The 19,833-nt window shown below is 50.3% G+C and overlaps 1 protein-coding gene across 1 annotated transcript; it reads left to right on the forward strand.

The window, feature by feature from the left end:
• Positions 1-601: 601 nt before the first annotated feature.
• On the forward strand, positions 602-18,193 carry heatr1 (HEAT repeat containing 1). The gene is given in 47 exon segments (XM_026177774.1): positions 602-809; positions 1,441-1,483; positions 1,601-1,756; positions 1,843-2,059; positions 2,394-2,535; positions 2,626-2,727; positions 2,829-2,969; positions 3,051-3,262; positions 3,355-3,488; positions 3,561-3,642; positions 3,718-3,819; positions 3,986-4,103; positions 4,186-4,293; positions 4,458-4,556; positions 4,639-4,727; positions 4,805-5,001; positions 5,091-5,212; positions 5,371-5,529; positions 5,531-5,569; positions 5,673-5,841; positions 5,921-6,069; positions 6,151-6,343; positions 7,715-7,887; positions 7,967-8,131; positions 8,403-8,642; positions 8,811-8,942; positions 9,065-9,168; positions 9,668-9,814; positions 10,166-10,305; positions 10,383-10,504; positions 12,565-12,693; positions 12,777-13,001; positions 13,096-13,225; positions 14,001-14,170; positions 14,243-14,295; positions 14,372-14,495; positions 14,633-14,773; positions 14,856-15,151; positions 15,235-15,385; positions 15,633-15,800; positions 16,268-16,402; positions 16,476-16,580; positions 16,667-16,823; positions 16,956-17,113; positions 17,230-17,388; positions 17,590-17,698; positions 18,018-18,193. Coding segments are annotated over 45 exon segments (6,438 nt in total). The 5' UTR covers positions 602-809; positions 1,441-1,483; positions 1,601-1,614; the 3' UTR covers positions 18,107-18,193.
• The last annotated feature ends 1,640 nt before the right edge of the window (positions 18,194-19,833 follow it).

A 19,833-nucleotide genomic window follows, 5' to 3' on the forward strand; every position in this document is an offset into this window, starting at 1 on the left:
AGAGTGGGACAGGAAGTGGCAGCAAGTTTGATTCAGCTTTTTTTCTTCTAATCAGGTTTTGACTGCAAAATGTTTTTAACATTTGAAGTATCTGCAGCGACGCTTTCAGTGCGGAAGTCATCCAAACCTACCTTTCAAAATAAAATACAATCTTTTTAAAGACTAATAATATAAATATAATAGCTATTATTGTTATTATTTATATTATAAGAATAAATAATTATTTCATTATAATGTTGTGTTTTGTAAAATATGTAGAACCTTAAACCAAAATTAAATTATATTATGATCATAGAATCATTTTATTTTTCTCTGATTTTCGTTCAAGTTTTTTTGTACTTTTTATTAATTTCCATGTAAATTGATTCAGTTTTATTTATTTTAACTGAATATATTTGAATTTGATTTTAAAGCGTTTTTCTTCGGATTGTTAAAAACAAGTTTACGGAAGTAGATGGGGTGAATCATCTCGCGTCGTCATCAAAGATTGGGGGGGAAAAAAAGGAAAACATCCGGAGTGAACCGGATGTAGAAGGATCCCGGTCACGTCGAGCACCGTACGCACGTGTGTCGGTGCGGTTTGAGGACTCAGGTTTGAGTTTTGTGTTTTTTCGGTGAAATGTTGAAACGTTTGAAAGTGTTGGAGAGCCTTTGAGGCTTTTTGGATTTGACGCGTATTTCCGGTCACAGCGAGTTAATCTGTGACCCGATAAAAGCGCCGCGTGTTAGTGCGGGCGGAATAAGTCTAAACTCTCTGTGAGCTGCATGTAATCTGGATCGTTGACCGAAAAGAGTGCTCAGAAAGCGAGGTAACGTATAAGTCTCGAGTTATTGTACATGCAGAATTTCATTCAGAAAACGGCAGATTTAACGTTTCCGCTCATGTCAGGACGCGCCCACCCATGTAAACGTTTCATTAAAATCTGTATTTTAACAGAAGGCGATCTGGCTTTAAAGTCGGCTGTGATCGAGTTTGTCAGTAAACAACTTAAATATGATTTTCTGGCTTTTAAATAAATAATTCCGGAGTTTTTGTGGCTTTGATGTTGAAGAGTTAAATGGTGTAGAAACTTTGTTACTAACGCGCAGCTGCAGAGGAACCACGTTTCCCTGATTATTAACGGGCTCATCTGTCCCTTAAAAATACTTTAGATTTAAGATTTTTTGTTTAAAAGACAATGTAGCCCTGTGTAAAAGTGAGCTTAACTTTCACTTCTTCAGTCACTCTGAAATTCGTGAGGAAAAAAGTTATTATTCAGTTGTTTGGTTTTAATAGTTGTCTTTGCACAGCTGCTGTTCAATATGCTATTTCTGCTAATCACGTGTACCGTAATATTGATCCAACATGTAAATTTCAAACCTGCTGTTTCTGTGTTTGTGTGTGACCCTTTTTCATCTGCTGTGTAATTTACATTCCAAACTCCCTTTAAAAATCTGCAGATTTAAGGTTTCCCCCTTTAAGACAAACACGGAGAAAAAGGAGGTGATGTTGATTATTTTTTATTAAAGATTCATGTAACTGTTTTCCTGCTGTTTAAATAAAGTTTTGTGCAGAGGCCTCAGACTGAAATCAGAATTTGGCTGTTTTTGTGTCTGTCAGATTCATCATACATCATGACGTCGTTAGCTCACCAGCTGAAGAGGCTGGCGCTGCCTCAGAGCGATGCCAACCTGCTGACCCGCAGTGAGGTCGCCTCGCTCCTCTTTGACCCCAAAGAGGCAGCGTCCATGGACAGGAGCACCTTCTACGCCCTCGGTGAGTCCCGCCCTCTTCTTCCTCTTCTCCTGTTCCAGCCCGTTTCCTCCCTGACCTTCATCCTGTCTGTCCTCTTCCTCGTGCAGGATGCACCGGGCTGGAGGAGCTACTGGGAATCGAGCCGGCATTCCTGGAGTTTCAGAGCACCCTGTTCAGTCCCGCCTCGACGACCCTGGAGCGCAGCATCCAATCCAAGGAGGTCAACAAGAAGCTGGATGCCGGCATCTCGCTCTTCCTCACCCGCCTCTGCCCATACTTCCTTCTCAAACCGGCTCACAAGTGCATCGAGTGGCTCGTTCACCGGTAAGCCGCTGAGGCGTCGCAGCTCAGTTATACAGAAAATGACACTTTGTGTTTGAACAGTGACTCATTAGATAAATGAAAAACAAACCAAAGTCCATTCAGAAAACTTCTGATTTAAGATTTCACTGGAGCAAACAGTCCTTCAGGAAACGGCAGCTTTAAGGCGCTGACGCCTCATTAACACATTTATAGCAATGCTGACGATTATTTTTCGTATTTAATTAGTCAAACAGATGTTTAACTAGATGAACCTTAAATGTGCACAGAAGCTCTCCTTCACACTCTGTTTCCTGTTTTATACTCGCGTGATGACTCCGTGTTTTCCCGTGTTCAGCTTCCACATCCAGCTGTACAATGCCGACAGCCTGCTCGCCTGCGCGCTGCCGTATCACGACACCAACGTGTTCGTCAGAGTCCTGCAGCTCCTGAAGATCAGCGACGCCACGAGTCGCTGGAACTGGCTGCGCGGCCTGCAGGTGGGTGACTCGCCTGAGCTGGAGCGCCTGTGAGGTCCGTCTGCTGATCAGAGTGACGTGAAATCGTTTTGTTTGTCGTTGTTTGTTCAGAAACCCGGCGTGCCGTTATCCAGAGGAACTCTCATCGCTCACTGCTACACTGACCTGAGCTTCATGGACTTCATCTGCAGCCTGGTGACCCGGTCCATCGAGGTGACCTCCCTGACCCCTCCTGTTACCTGTCGACGTCGCGGCGAGGCTCTCGGGACGCCTGCACAGTTACCTGCATTCACTGCTCTCCTTCTCCTCTGCAGGCGTATTCCGGACATTCGGGAAGTTGCTCCCAGCTCAGAGTCATCTTCTCTTTTTACGCCTGCACCATCGTCCCCGCCCTGGACGCCGTGGACAGAGTGTCCAACACCATCATCTCCAAGCTGCTGCCATACGTGCAGACGGTAACGTGCGCCATTATTCACATGACCCCAACCCGACAGGTGACGTGAGATTTAACCTCGCACATGTCGTTGCCTCCTCAGGGTCTGAAGTCGTCGCTTGCGGACTATAAAGCCGCCATCTACATGATCGTGTGCCAGCTGGCGGTGAAGGTGGTGATGGAGGCGAGCCTGGTGGACAGCCTCGCCGTGCACATCAGCAAGTCTCTGATCAAAGAGCCCGTCCTCGCCAAGGAGGGCGTGGGCTGCCTCATCGTGCTGCTGCAGAACCAGAAGGAGGGCGCCGTGGGGCCCAGGTAGGACAGACGCCGCCTGGTCGTGATGTTTCAGGCACGCTCTGTCCAGGCGTGACGTCCTCTCACCTGTCTGTTCCTTCTCGTGTGCTCAGAGCCGCCGGCCGTCTCTGCTCGATGGCGGCGCTGGTGCCGACGCTGCAGGTCATGGCGGCGGTTCACGACGTCAGCCCTCTGCTCCGCTACCTGCTGCCTCACCTGGTCCAAAGCGTGTTCATCAGCAGCTCAGGTGAGGCCTGCTGCATGTACGTCTAATGCTTTACAGCGCCGCAGGTGGAGTTGACCTGAGTTTGTGTCACAGGTGAGACGGACCGGCTCGCAGTGCTGGAGTCCATCCTGGAGTCCGTCCTGCTGACCAAAGACCTGCACCACACCGCGGCCCGGTAAGCCTCCTCTCAGCCGACCACGCAGCCAATCACGCGACACGTCTTCTCACTGCTGCCGTGTTTGTCCCGTAGGTTGCTGCTGGACGAGTATCTGACTCAGAGCGAGCGCTCACCTGTAGAGCTGTCGGCCCTCGACCAGCGCCTGCTGCCTCTGGTGCGCCTGTTCGAGTCCAAGTACGTACGAGTAAATATTATATAGTTCCTGGTTCAGCACAGGTGTCGCAGAACCGTGTTCAGGTAAACGAGTCTGCACGCAAACAGCAGTGAAAACATGGCCGCCGGCCGCAGCTGTTCTGGGATACAGAGGGCGGAGCCGCGTTTAAGTTTTCTCCTCCATCAGGTACTGTGCAGCTCTGGACGGCGTCCTCGCAGGTCATGTGACCGACATCGGCAGCACGGCGCAGAAACGGCTCTTCCACCGGTTTCTGTCTTTGTCGCTGAGCAGCGGGAAACATCAGGTGAGCTACAAAACGGCGTCGCTCAGGTGAACTGTGGCGTCTTCGTCTCTCTGAGCTCACGGTCTTCCTTCTGCGTCGGCAGATTTTAGGCGACTCGGACACGTCGCTGCTGCTCAGCCTGAAACACCCTCAGCCGTCGGTCAGAGTCTTGGCCGTGGAGCGCCTGAAGGACCTTATCGCCGCTGGACAGGTAGACTTCCTGTTTAATCCTCTGTGTCTGTTTCATTCAGGTGAACTTTGACCTCTGAGGCAGGTGATTGTGTAGCTTTGGGGCGCCTCAGGGCTCTGCTCCGGGTCCTGAGCGGGCTGACATTTTTAACCACACATATTAAGGGTCGTGTTTCCTCTGAGCAGCAGCAGAGTCTGGATGACGACTTCCTGAAAGACGCCGTCACGGAGCGTTTGAAGGACGAATCGCCGGAGGTCGTAGCCGCCGCTCTCCAAGTCCTGGAGGTCAGTGAGACGATGGTTAACGGGTCTGATGGCGTTCTGCTTGATGGCGTTGTGGTTAATAGCGGTTTTCGTTGTGTTTCAGGTGGTGTTTGACGTTGTGGACCGCGAGGACGCCGTCTCGTGTCTGCTGTCTCTGCTGCACAGAGCCGATCTGCCGGAGGCTGAGCGATGGTCAGTGAAAGCTTATTTTCCCTGCTGTTAATGATGCCTTCATGAACCTCCTGTAAATCTGAGACTCCTTCCTCCAGGGTTCCCGTGCTGACAGAGGTGGTGCGTTTACTGTCCGACCCACGGATGGGAAAGGGGCACGGCGAGCTGGTGACGAGGACGGGCTGGAGGCTGCTGCCGTTCCTGGTCGTCACCTCGACCCAGCTCGACCTCGCCCGCCGCATCGCCCGGTCCCCCCTCCTTGCCAATCACCCGCTCACCCTGAATTGGGCCCCAGGTAACAGACCCATTTCCTGTGGCGCTTTCACAATAAAAGCAGTTCTGTCCATCATTTCGTCAGTGTCTGAAACTTTTTGCATCACACAGAGCTCGATGACGTGACGAAGAGAAGCGTTGAGCCCGACTTTGTGGGTGTGGCCAACGAGCGGCTGGTCTCCACGCTGACAAAGAACCTAGCGAACATGGAGCACTTCTCCAGGCGTGACGCGGTGAGTTCAGACGCCTTTCCTCGTGTCGCTCACGTGAACGTTTTCAAGCATGAACGTGTCTGAGTCACGAGGCAGCCGTGCTGTTGGGACTACTTTCAGCAGCGGACTGATCTGTTGTGAGTCTGTCAGCTGATGGTTTCCGTGTGTGTCGCGCTCAGCTGGAGAACCTCGCCGTGCTGGTGGAGCAGCAGCGACGCTCCAGCCTCAGGGAGCGCGCGGCGTTCCTGGTGCTGACCCGGACGCTGCTGCTTGGTCTGGGCGAGCTGAGCGAGACGCAGCACCTGCTCACCGCTCAGAGGGTCTACGCGCTCCTGGAGCGCCCCTCTGCTGGAGGTCGTGAGGAGCGACGCGTCACAGGTCGGTCGGCCTTTAACATCCATAAACACAAAGTTAAACAGAGCCCGCTTGCACTGAGGATCGTCGGCGACGTGTTTTGATGGATGGTGTTGGTTCTGAACAGGAAGCTGAGCGTCCCGTCTTCGTGCCTACCTCCTTCTCTGAGGCGGCGGCGCTCTACCTAAGCAGGTGTGCGCAGGGACAGCAGCCGGACGCAGAGTACGGCTTCGTCCTCGTCGCTCTGCTCCGAGACTTAATTTCCTGCCTCAAGTGTCACGACGCCTCCTTCAAAGGTAAAATCTCCCAGAGCAGGTGAGAGCTGAGGTAGAAGAGGGAACCGGTCAGCTGACTGGTCACATGATTGTCTTCCAGGGGCGGCGTGGTGGAACCCAGAGAAGCTCGACACAAACACCTGCTGTTACCTGGGTCTGATCTGCCGCCTGTTCAGCATAATCATGAGCGGCGCCGCCGAGGGAGCGACGGCTGACAGCTTCAGAGAGCTGATGAAGCTGCTCGTCCAGGTATGACATCATTTCCTGTGAGCAGACATGATGTTTCAGCGTGATGGAGCGAGCCGCTAACCTGAGAAACCGTCACCTCAGGTCCACCTGCGCGAACCGAGCGTGCTCTTCAGGTTCCTGTGCATGCTGTGGGGATACACCAGTAACCATGGAGACCAGCTGGATGCGAAGGTGGGCGCCGTCCTGCAGACACGGGCACTGTATATGGGCGGAGCTCTGCTGAGCACCCAACCCGCCTCCAAGCTGAAGGAGCTGGCGGCCGCCAACTCACCAGGTGAGATTTACAAAAATAGAAAAAAGAAAAATGTAACAAATCTTTTAAAAAGGTCGATTCAGGTAAACAAACCTCAAACTAACGTTTCATGAAACGTCCGAAGTTTGGAAGACGCGCTGATGACGTACGAGGTTATTAAAACAAATGTGCGTGCGTGTGTGTGTGTCTGTGTGTGTGTGTCTGTGTGCGTGTGTCTGTGTGTCTGTGTGCGTGTGTGTCTGTGTGCGCGTGTGTCTGTGCGTGCGTGTGTCTGTGCGTGTGTGTCTGTGTGTGCGTGTGTGTGTGTGTGTGTCTGTGTGTGTGTCTGTGTGTGCGTGTGTGTCTGTGTGTGCGTGTGTGTCTGTGTGTGCGTGTGTCTGTGTGCGTGTCTGTGTGTCTGTGTGTCTGTGTGTGCGTGTGTGTCTGTGTGTCTGTGTGTCTGTGTGCGTGTCTGTGTGTGTGCGTGCGTGTCTGTGTGCGTGTCTGTGTGCGTGCGTGCGTGTCTGTGCGTGTGTGTGTGCGTGTCTGTGCGCGTGTGTGTGTGTGTGTGTGTGTGTGTGCGTGTTTGTGTCTGTGTGCGCGTCTGTGTGTGTGTGCGCGTCTGTGTGTGCGTGTGTGTCTGTGTGTGCGCGTGTGTGCGTGCGTGTGTGCGTGCGTGTCTGTGTGCGTGTGTGTCTGTGTGTGTGCGTGTGTGTCTGTGTGCGCGTGTGTGTCTGTGTGTGTGTGTGTGTGTGTGTGCGTCTGTGTCTGTGTGCGTGTCTGTGTGTGTGCGTGCGTGTCTGTGTGTGTGCGTGCGTGTCTGTGTGTGTGCGTGCGTGTCTGTGTGTGTGTGTGCGCGTGCGTGTGTGTGTGTGTGTGTGTGTGTGCGCGCGTGCGTGCGTGTGTGTGTGCGTGTGTGCGTGTCTGTGTGCGTGTGTGCGTGTCTGTGTGCGTGTGTGTGTGCGTGTGTGCGTGTCTCTGTGTCTGTGTGTCTGTGTGCGTGTGTGTCTGTGTCTGTGTGTGTGTGCGTGTCTGTGTCTGTGTGTGTGTGCGTGTCTGTGTCTGTGTGCGTGTGTGTGCGTGCGTCTGTGTCTGTGTGCGTGCGTGTGTGCGTGCGTCTGTGTCTGTGTGTGTCTGTGTGCGTGCGTGTGTGCGTGTGTGTGTGTGCGTGCGTCTGTGTCTGTGTGTGTCTGTGTGCGTGCGTGTGTGTGCGTGCGTCTGTGTCTGTGTGCGTGTGTGTCTGTGTCTGTGTGCGTGTGTGTCTGTGTCTGTGTGCGTGCGTGTGTGCGTGTTTGTGTCTGTGTGCGCGTCTGTGTGTGTGTGTGTGTCTGTGTGCGTGCGTGTGTGCGTGTCTGTGTGTGTGTGCGTGCGTCTGTGTCTGTGTGTGTGTGTGTGTGTGTCTGTGTCCCTCAGTCGTCCCGTCTCTGCTCTGCTGTCTCACGTCTCCTGTTCGGGAGGTCCGGAGGGCGGCGCTCAGCGTCCTGCAGAGCCTATCGGCAGCCAACACGTCCCCCTTCCAGCCAATCACAGAGAAGCTCCTGTCGACATCAGAGGAGATCGCCGCCGACCCGTCCTACCTCAGCACGGTGAGGACTCTGAAACAGCTGACTGGTTTAAATCTGGACTTCCTGTATTTGTTGTTCTGATTTCCTGTTTTGCCCGCAGGTTCTCGGCGTGCTGCACGATGAGTCATCATCCAGTAAAGCGAAGCCGCAGCAGAAGAAGCTGGCGGCGGCGATGCAGCTGCTGGTGAGGAGCATTCAGAGTCCGAGCTGCCCGTCATACATCGCCGCCGCCCTGCTGAGAGCGCTGAGCGAGGTCAACGGACAGGTGAGTGGGCGGGACCCCGTCTGAAACGGAGGATTCGCCGCTGACGTCTTTGTTTTAGAGCCGGACTCAGATTGGCGATCTTTGAAGCTGAACGGTTTCCATTTCCTGGTGTGTCGTGTTTGATGGCGGCGTTATCGTGAGCGCCGTGACGCACAGCCAGAGAGAAGCATTGTTGGTGCTGTTATCTAACCTCAGTCTGATCATGTCGTCCTCGTCTAAAGAGCCATGCTTTGTGTCTCCTTTGACCTCTTCGTCCTCCTCCTCCTCTCAGTCAGAGCTCTCCAGCCTGCTTCCTGTCCTCGATCGCCTCCTGGAGACCGGCCCCGACACGCCCGCCCTGCTGCAGGCCGAGGCGCAGCTCCTGCAGCTGGTCCTGGGGAAGTACAACGAGGCGTCGGCGCCCCTGCTGGCCAAAGACCAGAACTGCCTGGACCTGTTCATCAGAGCTCTGAAGACCTCCACGCAGCAGCACGCTGGCATCCCGAGCTGCCAGATCATCGCTCTGGAGCAGGTCAGGAGGACAAATCCACCAATCGGGGGACGGGGACTAATCCTACCCGAGTGCACGCTCACAGTGATGCTGTCCATCTTTTATTCAGTCTTTACTTCAAACCCAGATTAAAGTCTGAGTGACGGGTGATGATTTAACGTGTTCAGACGTCTCTGCGTGTTCCTGCAGATCACAAAGCCCTTCTTCTCCGCCCTCGCGGACGAGGCGGTGCAGCAGAAGCTGCTATCGGCCATGTTTGACCTGCTGGTGGAGAGCAGGAGTCCAGCGGTGGCCAACACCATCAGCAGCGTCTTCAAAGCGGTGAGCCGAGATCGTCTGCTCAACATTTTTCTTTCTCGTGAAAGAAGAAAGATGGCTGATAGTGAAACGGTCGTTTGTTTGGGGATGAATCGCTGAACGTTTGACCTTTGCGTTCGCCTCAGGTCGTCGTTGACTGTCAGCTGCTGGCCAATGAGCTCGCTCCTCCAGAAAAACCCAAAGTCAGCGTGACGGTGCAGCAGACCCGGCGGAGCCGACTGTCGCAGAGGTATTTGCGCCCTGAAGCGTTCCTGAGGTCACGTGATCGGACCAGTTTCCCTTCAGACTGAAAACAACGAATCAAATTAATAGTTGTAGGCGGATCATTCTGTGCAACGCGACACGAAGATTTGCTCCTGTGCTTATTTACTGATTTTGATGACGATCTGCTTGAAAACAATGTTGTAGTTCAGGGTTGACTCTGATGGTGGCGCTGTTGTCTCGTTTCTCGTCCTTCCATTTTAATGATGTAATTATTGAACTGAAGTTGATAGAAATGAGTTAAACCGGCTGACGTCAGCTGTTTACCGCCCGTGCAGCCTGCGGGCCCCGATCTGCACTTTCACCCTGTAACAGGTCTGATTTCCTTCTGATAGTTTCAGGACGAATCCCGACAATCTAGAACATTTCAGCTTTTAGTTGAGCCACAATTTTCCAGAAGCAGCCTCAGTCTGAAAGCGTGGCGCGTCCACGATGAGTGATCGGTGTGAACCGCTGCGTGTGTTCAGGAAACCTCAGGAGAGCAGCGGTGCGGCTCCAGAGGGGGGCGCTGTGTCGTGGCGGAGAGTCACTCTGATCCTGGAGCTGCTGCAGCACAAGAAGAAAGTGAAGAGAGCCCAGGTGTTGGTGCCGGTTCTGTTCTCGCTGCTCGCCAGGTAACATGACAGGAAACGCCACATCCTACAGTTTCTCATGTTTTGTCATTTCATCTAAACTGAAAGAAGAATGAAGGCTGTAGTAAAGTCCTCATTAGGACTTCGTGTGGATTTGATCCGTGTTTGGAGTCGTGTGGAAGTGGAAGCAGGATTTTGACTCCGGGCTGCAGAGAGGTCCAATCTGAAAGTGGAGCTTCTGGAGTTTTTTCTTCTTCTGTTTGTTTATTTAAGACAGGAGTAACAAAAAGATGAAAAATCGATCGATAGAATTTTATTTCAAACATGGAAATGCAACTGAAGTAACAAAAGAAAAACAAACACTTGAGTAATAATAACTCCGTCTGTCGTCAGGAGCATGGAGCCGTGCTCCGATGAGAACGCCAACACGGAGTACACCAAGCAGCTGCTGCTCAGCTGCCTGCTCAACATCTGCCACAAACTGGCTGCAGGTGGAGGAGCTGTGGCTGCAGGTGGAGGAGCTGTGGCTGCAGGTGGGTGTCAGAGGAGGATGATGAAGGTGTGTGTGTGTGTGTTTGTTGCCTCACTGCGCTCTCCTCGCTCTGTGCAGACGTCCTGGATGAAGACAAGTTCAGTGTGGAGCTGGTGGTTCAGTGCATCCGAACGTCCGACGTGCCGCAGACTCACCACCACGCCCTGCTGCTGCTGGGCACCGCCGCCGCCATCTTCCCCGTGAGAGCTCCACCTCCTCTTCTGTCTGTCCACTACCACCTTCGCTCTTCCTCCTCCGTCTCTGTTTGCAGCTGAGAGTTTTATGTCACTGATACAAAGAGCGGTCTAAGTCCCGCCCCCTGAGACTGAAGCTCCTCTGCACGTCTGTGATGACATCATGGCGGCAGAAGTGTTTGTTTAAATCAGGGGCAACCTGTCTGATGATGAGTGCATCTAAACGTTCCTCAGAAGTCAGTGTGCCGTATGATGCATTAGCATTAAATGTAATAACGCTCTATATGAACAGTTACACACGTTATAGGATCATATTTGTTCACAGATGTTTGCAGCTGTCAGCGAATAGTTATCAGATAGTTTGAAACAAAAAAGACTTTTTATCCACAACAGCAAATGCAAATGCTATTTATGGTCTCCTCACAACAATGATAGGAAAAATAAACGGGGCCAATATAGCATGTTTGTTAACACAGAGACACACATGTTACTGTGATCTCTGGGCTCCCACTCAGACACACAGGTCTCCCAGTGTCCAGCATTCAGAGGCTGCCTGAGGACTCATGTGGGAGAAAACCTGCTCACACAGACATGTGGAGCCAAACACTGTCAGTAAGGCCTCTGCAATGTCCTGAAGAGTTAAACTTGTCAGGTAGTGACGTCCAGCAGGTGAACATGCAGCTCCATGAACACGCACAGCTGTGGGTTCCAGCTGCCCCCCTCTCCCTGTTAATGCCCTACCTGCCCCCCTGGCAACACTTTGCTAGACCCGCCCCTGCACAGTTACCAGCTGTCAGCTACACAGAAAAGGATCCTGGTGTTATTTGTCTCCCAGAAACAGTTCATAACTTCAACTCATCCATGTCACCTAAAAGGTAAACCTGTTTCTCCATCACAGCTCTGATGGTTCAGTAAGGGCATCTCCTGGTTTCATCTTCATGTTTCCCTCTCACCACATATCCAAACCGACATCATGACCAGCAGCTTTACAGCTGTGGCTCCAGCAAACATCAGCTGATACTAGAAATTAATATTAAATAAATTCTAACAACAGCTGATCAAGCTTAAACGTGCTGCTGTTGTTTAGCGCGACATCTGCTGGTTTCTTCTTTCTGGCACAAAGTGGGAGATAAATAAACAAGAGAGAAAAGCTGATCAGCTGATCATTGATCAGTTTCATGATTGAAGTAGCAACAGGAGAGGGAGGGGGGAGAATGAGAGGAGAAGAGGCACGGTTGGCAGCTACTAACTAACCTTATGAATAAAATAAAGTTCACTATCAGTAACATCATAGCACCACCCAGCTGTATAGAAACTCCGTCATGCTAGCTAGTAGCAGTACCAGTTATTGTAACTGACTGTAAAAAGTCAGCACAACGAAAATAAACTAAACTTGGTTCATATCTGACCCAGATAGACTGCAGCTCATAACTTCTTACCTGGAGTTCAGTTCACCGCCTCGGGGCTCTGCTCCTCCTGCCTCCCCTCCCTTCATCCACCTGCTGGCCTCTGTAGAAGCTCTGCCACAGCCACCAGCAAACAGCTGAGTTATTTTTACACATCTGCCAGCATCTGGCCAATCCACCACCTTTAATACCGTTGCAAAAAAAAAAAAACATCATCGGCCCATAAAAACGTAAAATCACGCCCGGTATATCCGATGGCCAGTCCCGCTATGTCGTGCCATCAGTTAACCCTTCGCGTGCCTGGTTTAAACAAACGAAAAAATATTGATGTCCTGATGGATATGGAGGACCAATGTAGCCAACATTTTAAACAAATATTAGACTATTGTTTCTTATTTTTTTTATTTTTACTTTTAATTATAATTTAATGAACCCAAAGAAGGAAACACGAGAAGCAGTTAGTGATGCAGTTACAGCAACTGATACAAATAAAAGAAATAAAGCAGTAATTTTGATTTTTGGTACGTTTAGTATCAGGTTTGTTTTAGAAGAGAAGAATTAAAGGAAAGAAATTAATCAATAATAAATAAATATGGGAATTAAAATAAACAACATTTATTTAATAGCAAGAAAACAAACGCGTTCGTGTTCCTCCTGCAGGAGAAAGTCCTCCACAACATCATGCCCATCTTCACCTTCATGGGCGCCAGCATCATGCGGCTGGACGACACCTACAGCTTCAGAGTCATCGACAAGACGGTGCAGATGGTCATACCTGCTCTGATCCAGGTGAGGCGGCGACGGAGCCGACAAACATGCCCGTTATACACGAGTGGCGTGGCAATAACTCTTCCTCGCTCCTCCTCCAACAGGCCCAGCAGCTTTCTGATGGAAGTTCCGCCTCTCACGTGATGGCTGTGGTGACGAAGATCATGCACGTGTTTGCTGACGCGCTCCCCCACGTGCCCGAGCACCGGCGGCTGCCAATCCTGTTTCAGCTGGTGACCACGCTGGGTCCCGCCCGTTTCCTCTGGGTCCTAATGCTGCTCCTGTTCAAGCTGCACGCTACACAGAGCGCCGGCTCCACCAGCGAGAAGGTAACAATCGCCTGCTTCTGTTTCTTCGGAGTTTAGCGCGTCGTTTCGTGTCTCTGCGTGTTTAACGTAGTTTATTTTGTGTTTTCGTGAGCAGGATGCGGCGCTGGAGCGAGACGTGGACTTCTGGATTTCTCTGTGCTGTCAGTTTGACATCAGCGATCAGCTGACCTCGCTCATCAACATCCTGAACTTCCTGCTGCAGCTGCCAGACGACAAAGAGGATGGTAAAAAACGAAACGAAAGTTTTACATCATCAATAACATAATCATGTTTTGTATGGAGGACTGTAAGTGCCAAATCGAAAGAAAAAAGTGATAACAATTGTATTTTTAAAATGTGAAACTGACTCCTTTCAGAATTATTTCCTTTGTTATGATTCGTCTATCAGTTTACTTCATTTACATTTTAATTAATATTAATGAGAATCCCTTACTATCACAATACGCTCCGAGTGTTTCATTTGGCAGATTTTTACTGTTACAGATGAAACACCCAGGAGCCAATCATCTGTCTTTCATTAAAGTAATAGATTAAAAATACAATGTTTAAAATAATGAACATCAAGGTAAATTAAAATATTTGCTGCTTTTATTTCTGACTCAAATTTTAGACATTTATTTTAAATTTAAGAAGAGAGGATGATATAAACGAATAACTATAAATAAAGTAAAATACTGGACTTGAAGAAACAGGTAAATTATTAAGAAAGGAAACAGAAATGTTACCACAAAGAACAATGGCTATGAAAACATGTATATAAAAGTAAATATGGTTAAAAAAAAATAACAATTTGAATTTCTTTCATTTAAAATTTAGGAAATTGAATTTAAATTGAAACATAAATAAACTAATTTGTATAAAGTACATGAGTTAATCCAAATTGAATAAATATTTGATATTTAGAATGAATGACTCTATATAGTCATTAATTCTATATATAGAGTTTTGGCGTGTTTGGCCCTCCGTAGTCTGATGGACTTCTGGGTTTGTCTTGTGTAGCTCCAGTGAAACGGCCCGCCGCCCGGCGAGGAGCGAAGAAGGAGGAGGAAAAGGTGGAGGAGCTGATCTTCAGCGTGGATGCTCACGGCGGCAAAGAGCTGCGACACTTCAAGTTCCTCTCCGTGTCATTCGCGGCTCAGCTGCTCGGCTCAGCGAGCTTCATCGGGAAGGTGGGCGACTGAAGGTCAGGCGGTAAGGAGCGCGCTCAGTGCGACAACAATAAACGTTTGATTTTGTTTCAGGTCGCGGACAACGACGATGACATAGACGCATCTCTACAGCCACTGCAGCAGAGGTGAGTGATGCTGTGATGTCACGTTGTTATGTGAGCGTTTGGTGGCGTTGAAGGTGATGTCATGTTCGTGTTTCAGGCTGCTGGAGGACATCCTGCGCTACATCCACAGCATCGCTCGCTGTGTGGAGGAGAACGCCGACAAACCCACCGCCAAGTTCTGGCGAGTTCTGCTGAATAAAGCCTACGACGTACTGGACAAGGTTTGAATCCAGTTTTATTTAAACTCTTCTCGTTAACATTAACAGCAGGTCCTCCACCGTTAACCTCAGTTTCTTCTCCTGCTGCTGGAGTGAAAGCCGCCCTGCAGAGGCGCTCTAACCTGCTCACCTTTGTTCAGGTGAACGCGCTGCTGCCCACGGACACCTTCATCACGGTGATGAGGGGCCTGATGGGAAACGAGCTGGCATCGGTCAGGAGGAAGGCCATGGACCTGCTCAACAACAAACTGCAGCACAGAACACAGTGGGATGCACAGCAGGTAACAGGAAGTCATGTCAGAGTTCTCCGCAGAGCGTGTTTTGGGTATGAAACGATGACATCAACTTCCTGTCTGCCCTCAGGTTACCGTGCTCCTCCAGCTGATCGGCGACCTGCTGAACATTGTGGGCAAAGATCACAGGAAGGTCGTGGACGGAGCGGAGCAGGCCATCAACCGCCAGACGGCGCTCTTCAGCCTCAAGCTGCTCTGTCGCAGTTTTGGGTCCGACCACCATGAGACGTTCGTGCCCGTGCTGTTGCAAACCGTGGAGCTCGTCGCGGCGGCAGAGGAGGAGAAGAACGTGATGGGCAGCGCTCTGCTCTGCATCGCCGAGGTGGTCAGCACACTGAAGGCCCTCGCCATCCCGCAGTTACCCAGGTCTGTCATGCCCGTCCTTCACCCTCACACGACAAGGTGGGGAAGCCGCCCTCCAGTCAGCTGACGCGTGTTTGTTTCCACAGGTTGATGCCAGCCATACTGCACGCGCTCCAAAACAGGAAGGAGCTTCTGACCAACGAGATCTACCTGCTGAGCGCCGTCACTGCCCTGCAGCGGGTCACAGAGACGCTGCCACACTTCATCAGCCCATACCTGCACGACGCCACCTTACAGGTAACGCCGCCCCGCGAGCACTGCATCAGAAAAACAAAACAAAGGTTATAAAGGATTGCGGTGGAGCTGTGCTTTGATTGGATCGTGCTGTGCGCTCTTCCTAGCGCTTCGTTTTTTTCATCTGAAATGGTACGGCTCGATGTCGCTGCTGCTTTGAGGAGACGTGCTGATTGGTCCCAGCTCACCTGGAGTGTGACGCGAGTGTCACAGGGATTCTATTATTCGTTATTCCTCTTCGTTCTTGCAGGTGTGTCGGCTGACCCGGCTGATGGAGACTTCGTCCTCCTCCTCCTCCTCCGCCCAGCTCTCCATCCGTCTCGCCTCTCTGAGGAGCACCCTTGCCACCAAACTGCCCCCCAGGGTCCTACTGCCCACCATTAGCAGGTGCTACAACACTATGGTGGTCGATAAGAAGGTGAGAGTCGAGCTTCAGGTGTGTTTACTGTTTTCTACTGAAGGAGTAAAGTTCAAAGTTTGTGTGTGCGCCTTGGCTTAAAGTTTTCCAGAATGATCCAAAGACACTTGCTCTGATTATTGGAGTCAGTCGTTTAAAATGGCTCCACGAGAACAAATCAAACATCCACCGAAATGTGGAATCAGGGACTTAAAATCCCAAATTCTCACGCTGAGCTTCGTTAAATGTCTAAAATCAAACAGCAGCAGTAATATCCTGTAATTTAATGTTTTCGTGCTTCAAGCCAGAAAAAACGTTAAAAGTAGAAATCAGCGCTAAACGGTCATCGGCGTCAAATCCCGCTCTGAGGTTCCCGCTCTGAGGTTCCCGCTCTGAGGTTCCCGCTCTGAGGTTCCCGCTCTGAGGTTCCCGCTCTGAGGTTCCCGGTGGTTTTCAGCTGTTAACGTCTCGTTGTCGTTTCCCCGCAGAGTCAGCTGGGGGCGCTGCTGAGCATCCTGAAGGAGCACATCGCTCACATGGAGAAAGACCAGCTCAGCTTCCACCAATCAGAGCTCACCACCTTCTTCCTCACCGCACTCGACTTCCGCTCCGAGCATTGCCAGGTCCGCTCAGCTGGTGATTGAGTAGATGTACTTAGATTACTTTACCTTTCTCACGCGTCTCTTTTGTCTTCAGGGCGATCTGGAGAAGACGGCGCAGGTCGAGGGCTGCGTGATCGACTGCCTGATCGCCATGGTGATGAAGCTGTCAGAGGTCACATTCAGGCCGCTCTTCTTCAAGGTAACGCCGCCGTGCCTAGGATTCAGCCGCCGCCCCAGTTTCCCGCCGTGTGGCGATAACTGTGTGTCTGTGCGTCTGTCTCGCAGCTCTTCGACTGGAGCAAATCGGAGCGTAAAGATCGTCTGCTGACTTTCTACCGGCTGTCCGACCGCATCGCCGACCGCCTCAAAGGACTCTTCGTGCTGTTCGCAGGAAACCTGGTGAAACCATTCGCAGACCTGCTGACACAAACCAACAGCACAGGTCTGACCTCATCCACAACTTTTCTCTTTTTATTGATTTTCAACTGTAAATTGTTACATTTATCTAAATGTTAATATTTAAAGCAGCTGTTTCCCAGCTGTCCAAGCTTGACGGTGCTTTTGCTTCTTGCAGAGTCGCTGCTCTTCGACTCCGAGGACGATGGCGAGGAGAAGAGCTGCCTGCTGCTGCAGTACGTCCTCGACTGCCTCCACAAGACCTTCCTGTACGACTCGCAGCGTTTCCTGAGCCGCGAGCGAGGCGACGCCCTGCTGAGCCCGCTCGTAGACCAGGTGAGGTGCAGACACTTCAGAGGGTGTAATATTTCTCCAAAACTGCATGACTCCACCCGCTGGGCGTGGTTAGATTGGTGACATTGAACTTGAATGGTTTCTGTGTTTGTGTCCAGCTGGAGAATCGAGTCGGTGGCGAGCAGCGATACCAGCAGCGCGTCACCCAGCACCTGGTGCCCTGCGTCGGGCAGTTTGCTGTGGCGATGGGCGACGACTCGCAGTGGAAGACCCTCAACTATCAGATCCTCCTGAAGACCAGGCACTCTGACACCAAGGTAAGGCCACCTGCACAGCTGACCGGCTCCCCTGAGCCCCGAGCGACGCCTGGAAGGCGCAGAGAAGTCGGTCAAGCTTCACTCTGACACTGTCTGATCTCAGCCAGGCAGAGTTAATTAATGGTAATACAAAGAGTTTTAAATTAGACTCTGTGTTGGTGTTAGTTATTGACTCAGCAGCTTCCTCCTCCTCCTCCACAGGTGCGTTTCTCCTCTCTGCTGATGCTCATGGAGGTGGCGTCCAAACTGAAGGAGAACTACATGGTGCTGCTGCCGGAGACCATCCCCTTCCTGGCTGAGCTCATGGAGGGTGAGGCGCACACACAGACACCGCTCATATTAACTGTTGGCTCTAAGATGTAATGTAGCTGTCGGCCACAAGAGGGCAGCACATCTCTGACAAGAGAAAACCTCTAGATCCAGATGTTTCAGAATAAAAGCATGACAGATGAAACGTATTTTCACCATCATGGAGAAATATCAGTAAAGGTTCAGATAAAATATGACATCAGAGATGATAAGATGCAAACAGAATGCAGTAAAATATCACATTCGTGTTTCAGTGGAGCTTCGCTCCACCTGTGAGGCCAGGTAACGGCGTAGGCTCAAACCTGCCGTTTGTTTTGCAGACGAGTGTGAAGAGGTGGAGCTGCAGGTCCAGAAGGTGATCCAGGAGATGGAGAACATCCTGGGAGAGCCGCTGCAGAGCTACTTCTAACACGCACGCTGGTGTGAAGCTTCAGCACAAACATAAATATTCTGATGTTTTTGATGTAAGAAGTAATAAACATTTGTGTCAAATCTGCTTTTTATTTACTCTGAACCTGTTTAAAGAAGGTGACATGAGTCACGCATGGACACTGATCGCAAATCATTCCTGCTGGGCAGCGGCATCTATGGAAGCCTGCTGATGCCAACTGAATGAAACAGCTGACAGCCGTCATCAGTAACACCACTTTAAGGTTACCATGGTGATGATGTTTCAACAGGTGTCCACCTGCTTTAAAAATCACGAGTGTCCCAGATGTTTGTCCACAGCTCTGTGGTTTCCAGGTGTTACAGATGTGTCGGTGAAGCGAGGTAAAAAGAAACGCAGCGTTTCTTGCTCAAACTCCTGGGTCAAGTTTAAAGGCCGGCTTGAGGACACTCATCTCACTCAGACGATTCTGGATCATAAAGGTTGGATCTGCTGGTTTTGGGGAGACCGCACTGGAAGGAAAGAGTTTTCCTGTGAACACTGTGGCTCTCTGACCATTTAACCCTGTCATGCATGAATTGTGACAAATTCAATCAGGATTCTTAAGTGTTTTTATTCATCTTTTCCTGCCTGTAGTTGAATAAAAACACTTAAGAATCCTGATGTTATTTATTTTTATTCATCTTCAGGAAGGAAAAGATGAATAAAAATACTTAAGAGTTAAATAACAGTAATTACAATGAAACACAACATACAGCTGTAGTAACAATAAACGTCCAGTGGGTGGCAGAGTGTGGAGTGACCCATCAGTGTCCAATGCAGTGGTTTATGTGCAGGTATACCATCAACACTGACACAAATGCAAGCAAACACCAGAACCTCTCGCCATAAGAACAGTTTCTTCCCCTCTGCTGTTGGACACATGAACAATAACCGTATGACTGTTCCCACCACTAACACATGACCCTACGCTGTGTTCACATGTTTGCACTGATCACCACCTGCACTCATGTATATATCATGTATATATCTATCTACTTAGCACTTTTAATTCTTATTCTCATTTTAATTTTCATGTCTATTTAAGCTTAATTTATAACAGTATGTTTGCACTGAAGCACCGCAGCAATTTCCTAATGTTGTAAACCTGCTCAACATTTGGCAATAAAACCTTTCTGATTCTGAAACAGCAGCTGTGACTGCAGGGACCACTATGGTGAAAGGGTCAAATGGATCGGGGCGATCGTGGCTCAAGAGTTAGCAGCTCGTCTTGTAACCGGAAGGTTGCCGGTTCGAGCCCCGGCTCGGACAGTCTTGGTCCTTGTGTCCTTGGGCAAGACATTTCACCTTCCACCTACTGGTGTTGGCCAGAGGGGCCGATGATGCGATATGGCAGCCTCGCCTCTGTCAGTCTGTCCCAGCGCAGCTGTGGCTACACCTGTAGCTGCCTCCACCAGTGTGTGAATGAATAGTGGTATTGTAATTTTTCATTTTTAATTAAAACCCAGCCAGGATGCACGCCCCTCCCCTCCCTGCTTCCACTGGAGGTTTCTTCCTGTTCAAAGGGACTTTGTCCTTCCCACTGTCACCCAGTGTTTGCTCATAGTGGTCGTCTGACCGTTGAGGTTTTCGCTGTATTATTAGGTGTCTTTATCTTACAGTAAAAAGCACCTTTAGGTGAATTCTGAAGGTGCTAGAATAACAGATAACCAGCTGGTAAAAGAAAACACACACGTATAACAGCGTGG

The sequence above is a fragment of the Astatotilapia calliptera genome, chromosome 8 (assembly GCF_900246225.1).
Source record: "Astatotilapia calliptera chromosome 8, fAstCal1.2, whole genome shotgun sequence".
NCBI lineage: Eukaryota > Metazoa > Chordata > Actinopteri > Cichliformes > Cichlidae > Astatotilapia > Astatotilapia calliptera.